Source organism: Drosophila sulfurigaster, chromosome 2L (assembly GCF_023558435.1).
Source record: "Drosophila sulfurigaster albostrigata strain 15112-1811.04 chromosome 2L, ASM2355843v2, whole genome shotgun sequence".
NCBI classification, from domain to species: Eukaryota; Metazoa; Arthropoda; class Insecta; order Diptera; family Drosophilidae; genus Drosophila; species Drosophila sulfurigaster.
The window spans coordinates 14,824,306-14,836,484 of NC_084881.1; the positions used below are offsets into that span (position 1 = coordinate 14,824,306).

The 12,179-nt window shown below is 31.8% G+C and overlaps 2 protein-coding genes across 6 annotated transcripts in view; both read right to left on the bottom strand.

Moving 5' to 3' along the window:
• The window catches only part of LOC133849491 (protein cappuccino), a 39,989-nt gene extending 34,884 nt beyond the window's left edge, over positions 1-5,105 (bottom strand). The window contains exon 1 of one of the 2 annotated variants that reach the window (XM_062285602.1): positions 4,792-5,105. The gene's annotated coding sequence lies outside the window, so the exon portion shown is untranslated. The remainder of the gene's footprint in view (positions 1-4,791) is intronic. The other variant, XM_062285627.1, reaches the window with a different exon arrangement.
• Positions 5,106-8,646: 3,541 nt separating this feature from the next.
• LOC133850927 (hemicentin-1) overlaps positions 8,647-12,179 on the bottom strand; it is a 136,674-nt gene continuing 133,141 nt past the window's right edge. For 2 of the 4 annotated variants that reach the window (XM_062287185.1, XM_062287186.1), the window contains exon 9: positions 8,653-9,901. In XM_062287185.1, coding sequence (XP_062143169.1) covers positions 9,873-9,901 — 29 coding nt within the window. In that variant the 3' untranslated portion in view covers positions 8,653-9,872. Of the gene's footprint in view, positions 9,902-12,179 lie in introns of all 4 variants that reach the window. The other 2 variants (XM_062287188.1, XM_062287189.1) reach the window with 2 other exon arrangements.

Genomic DNA, 12,179 nt, shown 5'->3' on the forward strand with positions numbered 1-12,179 from the left:
TATTCACTTATAAATAGTTATAATATTTTCGCTTTCAAAATATCTTTAAAGTATCTTAAAATTCTGTGATGAAATCTTGTACATATATTTGTATATTTTTATTGCTTATAATTAAGCAAAGTCATGGCAAACAAACTCATTAGCAATCCAATTCATCATCGAGCTGAATAACTAAATAACAAATGCATAATTGCTTGCACTTTCAGTTAGTGTATCACAGGATTGAAAGGTAACATTTGTGTAGCATGTTTGGAATCGCTCAACAAGCAAAAGTCACAAAAACAAAAAAAAAGGAGAACAAAAACCAAAATGCTGAAAAAGTAAACCAGGAAAAAGGGAAATGAGAGGGGAAACGAAAATATGTAACGAAATGCAACTGGCGCGCGACTGGAAATGTTGAAATTGTTTTAAATTATGGCTGTGGTTGGGTTTTCTCTAGCGTTATTGCCACATGTTAGCCCCAATATGCCAGCAACAGCAGCAAAAGTGGTATGCAGAGAGTGAAGAGGGGAAAGGGGAAAGGGTTATAGGTGGTGCAACCAAATTATCTGCTCACATGCATTGTAATTTGAATACATGTTGCAGAAATTGTTGGCATCATTTTTGACTGCTCGCTGCTCGCTGCTGGTCTGGTCCCAACAATAAGGAGTAGGAAAATGAAATTTTGTTGCAAATTAATTAAAACAAATCAATGGAAATTGTTCAAGAGTATTTACTGTCGCAATATTGGGGACGCTCTTCTCTTTCGCTCTCGCACTCGCTCTCAGGATGTGGCAGGATGTAGCACGCAGGACACACTCGATTTGCGTCCTTCACACTGGCCATTGTCAGCAGCAGCAGCAGCGCTGCAACTTTAATTGCTTTGGTGGTTTGGGACAAATTAGATTCTGCGGTTTTGTCGCGTCGCCGTTTGCCAATTGCCAATTCGTTGATGGCATAGATCTTGAAACCTGCCCAGAGAGAAAGGAGTGAAAACTTCTCTGTGTGTGTGTATTTGGAAAATTTGGAAACTGCATGGAAAATAGCATCTGACGCTGACGCTCATCAATTAAAGTTGTCAATTGCGAAAACGAGGTAAAGAAACTAATAGAAACAAGAATGCAGCAAACGAAGAGTGTTGATAGCAGATGAACAGATTATTCGGGGTTAGAGTAAGCTACTCGCCTAATGCAGTAGTTATTAAAATGGAAAACACATTAAACAATTTAAATTGTTTAATTTTAGTAAAATATTTTCCATAAATATAATAGTTTATATGGGACATGGCTGAATCTTATTGGCCTTAATTATTTCCTTTATTCTTTTCCTTTTGCATTTCTCTCACATTTTTCATAGAACATTTGTTTCCTTTTAATGTTATCATTTGATTAAATTTGCAATTTATTTATTATTTATATGCTCTTCTAAACACTTTTGCCTAGATTTGACGCTTTATTTAAAGGACACGGCGATTCGTTGATTATTTTATCTTGTTTTGCTAACATTTTGCTACTGCCTCGAGTGCCACAACAACACAAACAACAATAACAACAAGCTTAACAACAAGCATAACAACAAAAGCTAAACACAATCAAAAAGTAGGATCCGCAAACAAAAAAATGGTATCGAAAAGTTGAATGTAATAGCTGAATGATGTAGTCTCTTTATTTCTAGAGTACAATACTAATGAAAAATCAGAAAGTTATCTAGAAGCAATTAATTATTATTATATTATTATTATATTTGTTATATTAAAGTGTGAAAAAGCAAAAAAATTCAGTATTATTCCCAAAATATACAGAAGGGTATGTTTTTGACATATTGATAGAGTGCTATATTTAAAATATACCATACAGTACAAAATATACCAGATTGACCGCCAAAGCAGCTAAGACGCATAGTGAGTCGCTTTTTTTTGCCATACAAAAGAATTTCTTGAATAACTTCAAAAATTTGTGCTGATATAGTTGTTATTGTATGTACAACTATTTGATAATATATTGCAATACATTTTAATTTAACAAGGCAAATGAAATGATAACACAGTCATGTAGTCAGAGTCTAAACTAACTTCAGCTGAGTTTAACTCCTTACAATAATCGTTACACCCTTTCAAGAAGTGTATAAGGAAAAGGCAAACAAATCGCATATACGCTCGCATTCGTTGTCCTACTCGTATCTGTCACACATATATTTGAAAATATTCGGGCAGACATTTTAGGTACCTGTACACAATTTAACCTAGCCGCGGGGCTTTGGCATTGCTTTTTCCTATTTCCTTGCCTTGCCTCATGTTGCTCATATCTAAATGTTGTCGTTATGGACTTGGTCCAAGCTCTGCAACGCGCCATGAAATTGATTTATTTCTGTGTTGCGTCGAATGCAAACAAAAAAATGTGAGGTAAAAGAAAAGTTTTCATTTCTTGAAGAGAGAAGAACCATAGAAGCCAGTACCAAAAAAATACAAAACAATAATGCCAGTTAGAAGAGAAATCGAGACCGAGAATGAGAGCGAGAATCAGAGTCGGAGTCGGAAAGTCTTGCCTCTGGCTAGTTGGCATCAAATTTTGTGTGTTCTTGCTCGGAATTTGTAAGCCTAATCCTAATGCTCTCTAATTACATTGGCACAGCCAGCAGAGCCAACACAGCTACCAGTCGGCCACTTTACGGCTACTTAACATTTCGTTTTCGTATTTTTTTTTTCCTTTAAACTGAACCAACGGGCACGTCTCCTCACTTGGAATAAGCCAAAGAGGCACCTAATTACTGTCCCGTTGGTCATGAGCATTGACACATCGAGAGATCATTGAACTGCTCTTGAGAATGACAAATACAACAACTATTAGGCTAATACGTTCGCACAGCTACAATAACAACACAGATATTGACCAGAGATTGAGTTTCCTTGAATTTCTTGTGATGCGAGTCTCCTAGGAGGCTTTAAAGTGACACAAGTCACATACGAAGAGTGTATTGTATTTATATTCCTAATTTAAAGACCATTTGAGATATTTCCTCAAGTCCAGCAAATATATGAAGGATATAATGTGTTACAGGAAATGGTAATTATATTTTTTATGGCAATTGTTGATTGCGAAGCATAGTTTCTATAGAAGGAATTATAAACAGACTTGAGAAATATACTATAAGCATCCAAATATACCAAATACATAAAAAAAACTAATCCGAACAGAAGGTGAATATATACACGAATTAGAAAGCTTTTGAAGTAAAGGGTTGGAAATTAAAAGAATGCAAAATATTCATTTTAGTTATAGACTAAAAGCATATAAATATCATATACCAAAAATATAAAAAACTATTTCATGCAGATCGTAAAGATATTTAGCAAATGAGTTTTCGTTTACAAATGTATAGAAAACTATTAACGACTTGCTGCAATACCAAAGGGATAGAATAAAAAAGATTTGCATATTTAAAATCTTTACAAATAGAATGCAAGTCAAATAAATAACTTGAACGGAAGAGATTAAAATTCCTACATCTATCAGAAAGTAGTGAGAGATTTACATTTTAGATTTTAGAGATTCAGCACTATTAAATAAAGTAGAAATATTCCAAGCAAAAGTTGCTGATATCAAAAATAGAACACTTTGTAGTTATTAGCTTACAATTGAAATACAAAACTATTAACAAATTCCTGAAAAGCCAAAGAAAATGGCCTGCAGAAAAAATGCTTTGCATATTCAAAATATGTAAAGACATTTTTTATCTTCACAAAGACAAAAAAAAAATGAATGCAAATCAAATGACAAACATAAACGGAAGAGATTAAAATTCCTGCCCGCATTTACTTGCTGTGCTGTAACTAAGGATGTTTGTGTTTGTTTTTTGTGTTTTGTGTAGTAGAAGGTCACAGGTTGTGGCCCCCTTAAATGGTGCTGTGCTGTGCTGTGATGACTGTTAAAAGGTGCCTCGGCACGGCGCAGAGAGGCCAGCGACATACGCTTAACAGGCATTTATATTTATTTCTAGATATATACAGATATATGTATATGTATTATCTTTTATTTCGGCTGCTGTGCCGTGTAAATTTATGATGGGCGGCTCTGCTGTTGCCGTTGCTATTGCTGATATGCGCTGTGAAGCTACCTCTGCCATTGTTGCCATTTTTGTGTCGTGAGTGTTGGCAAAAAGGCAAAGCCACAGCGTAAACAGCCAGCGAAAATGGCGAGCAATAAAAATAATTGCAAATTTCGAAATTTAAGTGTAGGCGTGTGCTACGTTTAAAGTACGTAGCAAACAGACAACACAGACACACACACACACACAGCAGAGTAGAGGGGTATCCTCTCTCCCCTCGTTCCCTTCCCTTCCCCTCTCGCTCTGACAAAAACCTAGAAGCCTCCCTGCTGTGCTGCCAGTGCACAAACAATGGCCAACGAGGCGTATGCTCAACGTGCTGTAAAATCAGCGCGTCGCGGTTTTTTTTTCTGCGCCCCCCTTCGCCATTTTTTTCGTTGCTCGCTTGTGTGTGTGTAGATGTGTGTGTGTGAGTATGTCTGCCTGTGGTTTACAATCTGTTTCGCAACTCACGTAAAATATAAGGTAATTTGTGGAAATTTGATGTTTATCGTAAATTGTTTTTTATTTGCGCAATGTCACCATTTGTGGTTTGCCAACACACACACACGCACACACACAAATAAAGCACACACACATACTCACACAATTGCCAGTGTTGCCGTGCACTCGTAAAAAAAGCACAGGCAAAAAAAAGGCAGACATTTTTTAATTGTGGCATCTCTGCCGCCAATGAACAAAAAACAATTGCAACAATTTTCAATTTACCTGCACAGCGGTCACATCGGATTTTCTTCTCTTCTTGCTCGCAGCTATTGTTGTTGTTGTCAATGTTGTTGCTGTTGTTTCTGACAATGTCGGTTGTTTTTTTCTTGATGCCAAATAATTTGTTATGCAGTCGGTACAAATTGCGCAGCATGAGGAGCACAACGATCAGCAGCCAAATGATCAGCATTTCCACAATCAAACTGTATTTCTGATTTGCCATTTCTTTTTCCACGATGGATACAAAAAGTATACAAATCTATTTTGCAGCTATTTTTTTTTTTGATTACATGTTGAAAGTGCCTGAAATATTTGTGCGATTTTGATAATTGAAACACGGCTATAGAGTTTTACATTTCGATTTATTCAATATGCGTATTATCGTTATCGTTATCATTATCGTTATCGTATCCATATCATAATATCGTTATTAGAAGTATGTTCGTTACTCGCTAAGTTTACAGTTAAAATTTTTAGTTTGCCATCGCCATGCGACCAACTTCGTTCACATCTAAACATATATCATGCAAGTATATATGCACATATATATTTTCTTTTCTTTTCTTTGTCATTATATGTTTACTATATAAGTCGATTAAATGTTAGTTAGTTTACAGAGAGATAGAGAGCGATAAAGTTATAGTCTAGAATGTAAATAAAATAACAGACGATTTCAATTGGACACATCAAATCGCATCGTATCGTATGCTAATAATATCGTTTAATATCATATATCGTATCGTATATCGTAACTTATTCAACTACTTACAACTGCGCCTCTTCTTGGACTATTTTGATTTCAAGTTTTCAATGTGTCTTCACTTACAATTAATACATAGTTTAAAAGCTACTTAAAAAACACAGAAAACAATTTTAAGGTTCGGTTCTTTTCGAAAATGTCTATAAACAAGAAACGGAATCGAACTATTTGGTAAATTCCAACATGCTTTCCACTCTCTTGTGTCTGCTTGCATTTCATTTTAATGCTAGTAATTGCGTGTATTTACATAATTAAATTCAATTAAACAATTAGTTTGCATATGCTACGATACGTTTGGTTATCAATATTAATATTTATTCATTTTGTATTATATACAATGCACTTACAATTTATTTATAAACTTTTCAATGGATTTTTTTTTTGTATTTTCATTATTCATTTTTTTTTGTTTGTAGTTGTTAGTAATTTAATTTGTTTAATTTTGCATGCATACTTTGCATAAATATTTTAAAATACTGTTAAATTATTTATCGTGATATTCATTCGTTATTTGCTTGAATTGTTGATGAGGCAAAGAGCTCAGCATACAAATTCACTGCACATAGAACTAGCTTATAGCCTACATATAAGATGTTGTACGTACTTACAGGCAGCCATCAAAAGCTGACCCTGTATGTATTATCTTGTATATCTTCTTCTTATGCATTATAAATTCAGAAAGTTTCATGAACAGAGCGATGACTACAGCATATTCTTCCTGTTGCCTAATTAACTCTTAGTTACACATCAAAATAAATGCTTCAATTTAATTCGTATTGGTGGAGTTGAAAAGTGTTTTTATACACGAGATTCGAACGTGATTCTTTCTCTTTTTTGTTTCCTTTACATTCATATTCAGAGAGAGCTTAAAAACGATATAGAATTTAGAAGCAAAAGAAATACCAACAACGTTATATTTCGCATTTTACAAACCATTTTGTTGGCATAAACACGAAATCAAAATTGTTTTTTCGTTTTGCATGAGTGAATAGGAAAATTCCCTAAAAAAAAAGTTTATTACAACTGCGTCTATTAGATGTGCATGGGATTAGATTGCACAGGCCAGAGGTGGGTATTACAAACATGGGAGGATAGCAAAAATCGGAAGGACTTTCAGATGCATCGAGGCAACGAGCTGTGCAAATTCCAGCAGTAAAAAACTATTGGCAAATGGTTATGGAATTACAGTAATCCCAAATCAAATAAATACTTGTTAAATATTGTCTAAACTTGCATATGAATCAATCATGTCGACATCGTTTGTTGGCAGCACTTTAATTTTGTTAAAGCTTTGAGTTTGCCTTGTGAATACTGTGTTTAAATTTTGTGAACATATTGCATTTATTGAAACGAGATAAAATATATTTTTGACTTTCGTTTGAACTTTAATTCAGCTCATATTTACTAATTTTAGAATTTAAATAAATTGTGCATTTGCTTTGTATCTACAAAATTTACTTTTCATCTCATAAACTTATGAATTTGCAATTGAATAAGCTTGTGACAATATTAAGTTTTAATAAAAGCATTAATTTCAATTGAGAATTAAACGAACTCAGTGGCAATTCATCAAGATTGTCAAGACATAAATATGCATAAATCGGTTATAAATTCTGCTTTGATTTGAGACTCAATTAAGATAAATATATGTTGCTAGCAAAATAAATGTTTTCTATTGTTAGCAATTTAACGGAATTTAACGCATTTGCTGCTAGAGAGTTTATTTGCTTTAATTTCATTATTTTGGTTATCTTGGCTGTTGTCAGACAGTTTTGTAGTTTTTGTTATTGCTCGGTTTATTGTTTTTATTGTAATAGTTTTGCACTTAGTAGTTTTTGCTATGTAGTTTGTCTGGCATTGTGATGAAGTTTAACATTTAAATTGCAATTTTTGCTATTGGCCAAAAACGGTTTTTAGGGGTTGTCAAAAGATTTTATTATTTTGATTTTCATATTTGCGGTTTGTTTGCGTTTCCCAACAAAAAAAAAATTTGATGTTTTCATTATTTGTTTTCGTTTATTTTCCAGTTGCCAGTTTCTTCTTCTTTATTGCTTGAGATATGCCTTTAAATTGCATTTACTGTGTTTGACGAGAAATTGCAAATTTAATAAATCTTTTTGACCAATTGGCAATTAAGCCAAAAATAAATTGAAAACTGTTGTGCTTTTCATTTGCTGATGCTGTCAATGAGTCTTGTGTGTGTGTGTGTGTTTTTCGTTTTCTGTGGCATTGGCAAAAATTAATTTACAACATTTACACAATCTAATTTGCAATAACGCGACCCAATTGTAATTTGTAATTACAATTTTCGTGATTATAAACGACGACAATGCAACAATCGAAATTAGCTGCGCAATTAGTTGTTCATCTTGCTGCAGCATTGTTCTTGCCGATAAATGCCCACTGCTTTTCCCCGCATTCCCCGCAGTCCCTTCAGCTCACACAGCTCTTAACCCTGCGATGTGATTCAATATGCCAGCACAAAAATAAAGGCTAATGAGCCTTGTTTGCTCTTTTCGACAATTTCAGCGTATTAATACCCTTGAAGTGGGCTTTACGAATTTGCCACTCGATTTACACTTCTGAGATAAGGAAATTTAAAATTTACCTTTCTGAGAATACATTTTGTAGAAAAGGAAATTTTAAATTTACATTTCTGAACCCATTTTATAAAAAAAAGGAAATATTGAAATTTATATTTATGAATTAATTTTTAAATTTAAAATGTACATTACTTAAAATTTACATTTGTAAGAATTCATTTTGAAAGAAAGGAAAATTAAAATTTTTATTTCTGAGAATTCATTTTGTACAAAAATAAATTTAAAATGTACATTTTTGAATTCATTTTGTACAAAACTAAATTTATAATACATGTATTCTATTTTGTAAGAAAGGAAATTTAAAGTATGCCTTTCTAAACCCATTTTGTTAAGAGAGAAATTTAAAATTTACATTTTTGAATTCATTTTGCTAAAAAGGAAATTTAAATGATATATTTTTGAATCGTTTTTTTTTAAAGGATATTTACAAATTTTTATTTCTGAGTTTCTTTTGTAAAATAGGAAATTTATAATTTCTTTTACAAAAAAATTACAATTTATAATTATTTAAAATTTTTTAAACCAAAAAAAGTTTAAGCATTCAAATTTATATACTGCATTTGGCACATTTTTAAACTGTGAAATCAGTTAAAATTCAAATAAGAGTATTTAAACTTTGGTTTCCCCGCTTAGCGTTTAGTTTTTTGTTGTCAATGCAATTAAAATGCCATTTCACGGCAATCTGAATATGTCTGTGTGTGTATATGTGTGTGTGTGTATATGTGTATTGAGTTAGGATACAATAACTGTTTATTTGATTTTAGTAAATTTTCCATATTAGCCGCAGGATTTTTGTTTTGATTTTTGGGCAAACATAACCTCAAAGGTGGCTTTTGTGTTTGGCTTTTGGCTTTACAACAATTGCAGACAGAATTTCATGCTACAATTATTTGCACTTGTCGCCATTCAATGCGGGCATAAACGAAATAGGCAACCTCATTTTGGCCACATAATATATAGAATTAATAATTATTTTCAACAATGATTACAAGGAATTATAAAAAGGGTGAAATGTAGTTTAAATATGCTTTATTGAAATATATTTTAAATTCAGTTGAGGATTTAAGGCTTTATTTATATGGCTTCCACATTAAATAAACTTTTCTGAAATGTATTTTCAAGCAGTAGTTGAAGAACGAAATATAATTTATGGGTTCAGAAATAGTTGTTGTCAAAAAAAATATTTTTTTTTGCAATGGTGTTCATTTAAATGATCTTAGCTCAACTCACTCTGTGTATTTTACAATTAATTTCTTAGTTAAAGTGCATTTTATCTTTGGTTTTTCGCTGTGGTTTTTAGTTTTCGTTTTTCGTTTTTTTCTTGGAATATTTTTTGCATAGTTTATACATTAAATGCCTCTTTTCACTGCAGTGCTTAGTGTTCTACGAGTAAATCTAAAGATTTGGATTTTGCTTAATTTGTTTTTTGGTCGAAATTTGCAATAATTCTACACGTAAATCGAATACTCTTTTCTGTTTTCTGTTAGTTAGAAGACACCTAATAGAATTTGCTGTATTTGCGATTTCTAGTACATTTTTATGACACATTAATTGCATTTTAATTGCTGCAATTCATCTGTGTCTGTGTGTGTGTGTGTGTTTTCGGCTCAATTTACTTACTTAATGCTAATGTCAAAACGTGTTTGTTAAACGTTTTTGTGTTGTTCATTTTGCTGTTTTGTTGTTGCTGTTGTTGTAATGTCTCTTCACTGGCAATTAGTTTAATTTGCTAAATCCTGTATTATGTCCGCTGTAATGAGAGACATAAAGAAACAGAAAGGGAGAAAGGGGGAAATGGAGGGAATATATTAATCGATTTCGTTTTGTACAAGTTAAGCTCACTAATAAATAATATGTGAATTGCATAATTTAAAATAATTAAAAACTCCATTAAACTATACGTTCAATTTGCATTTGAAACATGTTCATGACGGTATTAATTTGCTAGATTTAAATATTTCAATATGTTCGACCGCATTAAATACCCAAGAGTTCTGATTCTAGAGATGTTGATTGGTTATTAGTATTATTTAATTGTTAAGGTTGACTTTAAAACGTTGAAGATGAGATTCATTTAATCAATTTAAGAATAAGTAAATATTCTTTAACTAACATGATTTTTATAAAAATGTTAAAAGGTTTAAATACATAAAGAGATTTTAATTTAGAAGCACAAGAAACAATTAAATCAATTTAAATTTCTCCAAGACAACAGAAATATTCGTTTTAAATACATTTCTAAATAAAGAGGTAAGAATAAATAGATTATATTTTGAATACTCAAAGAACTATTAAATCAATTGAAATTATGTTATATATTAGACAAATATTCTTTATGAATACATTTCGCAAATAAAGTTGTAAGAATCTGTATTAACGTAAAAAAGATTATATTTTTGAAGCGTGATGAACAATTTATTCAATTTAAATTATGTCAAAGACAAAAGAGATAGGCAGATATTCTTTTTAGAAAACTTTTTCTCATAATTTGATAATCATTTAGAATTTTATCGATTTAAATATTCTCCAAAAGAAGTACAAATTAAAGAGAGATAAGTTAATCGAGCGATTGAATCAATTTAAATGATGTCATAGTTTTTTTTTCCCAGGGTATAATTATGATGCTGTGTCTATATGTTTAACCCTACTCTATATGCAAATGGGTCAGCGAATTTGTGAATGCGTCTCTAAGCACGCGATTTGCATATGAATACTTATATATTTATTTATGCTGTAAATACAGAAATAATAAATATATATGCATATACTATATGTAAATATATATTTGTAAATATTTTATACAATTTGAATGCATTGCCGCTCCAAATGCATTTGCATTCAATCAACACACGTATTTGGGGGATGCAGCAATGAATACAAACAGAATGTGAAAGGGTTGCACCTGGGCTGCTGCTGTACTTTGTATATTGCATTGAAATATATCAAAACCGAATATATCTATCTATCTATGTGTATTATGTGACAAAAGCAGCGAAACATAATCAACACTCAGCGACAGTTCTGGAATGCAAAACTCAATTCAAATGCCAAAACACTCAAACACTCAGGTGAGTTCTGAGTTCTGAGCTTTTCTATCTTCAGCTCTAACCATGCGATGATTGTGTGTGTTGTGTATGTGTGTTGCGTGTGTGTGTGTGTGTATGTGTGTTGGGTATTTGAAAAGTCAACTCTTGTCAAGTTTTGTACTCTTCTCTCACAACTGTGGGCGTTAGCACGTTTACACTCTGGCTTCGATTGCGTCATGTAATCCTTAACCTAATCAAGTTCTCGGCGGAATAGATTTTGTGGCTTAAAATGTAGTCTGGCAGTTCGGATTTATAGCACCGAACTCATTTTCCCAACAAATCATGTACACATGTAGCAAGCAGAATGAATGAGGAAAGTGTATAGAAATGTTTTCAGATTTTATTTATTTTTTATTTTGTGTGCTTGTTGCGAGTTTCATTTCAAATTCTTTTATATTTTTTAGTAAAAATCGCACTGAAAACTGTTCTCATTTCATAGATTTGATAGGATTTAGAATATTGCTTGTCGATCAAATTTTGATTGATTGTTAAGCAAAAGTTTATCAATGAATGGCAGATTTGCTTTTAATTGGAAGAGTTTGAATTTTTAGAGATTTATTAAAAATTCATTATAGTAATTTTATATTATTTAATGTGGCAAAATAATTTTGGTTGTCATACATTTATAACTTGTTTTGAAATAAAAATCATTTTATATTTATTCTATGCCAACATTTTGCAGATATATTTAAAAACTTTTAGGACAACAACAATAAAATACTTAGTTGGTTATATTTTTAAAGGAAGCATTTAAGTTCTACTTTCAAACTTGTACATTAATATATTTCAAAATAAATTACGATATAAAGTTTGAATAAAATTTTATTAATTAAAAATGCTCAGTCGCTAACTTTTTGCAAATAGATTTGAAAACTCTGAAATGTGCTTAGCAATTTTTCTCACTTTTAAATCCCTCAACTCAGAGCGTAGTGTATTTAGAGC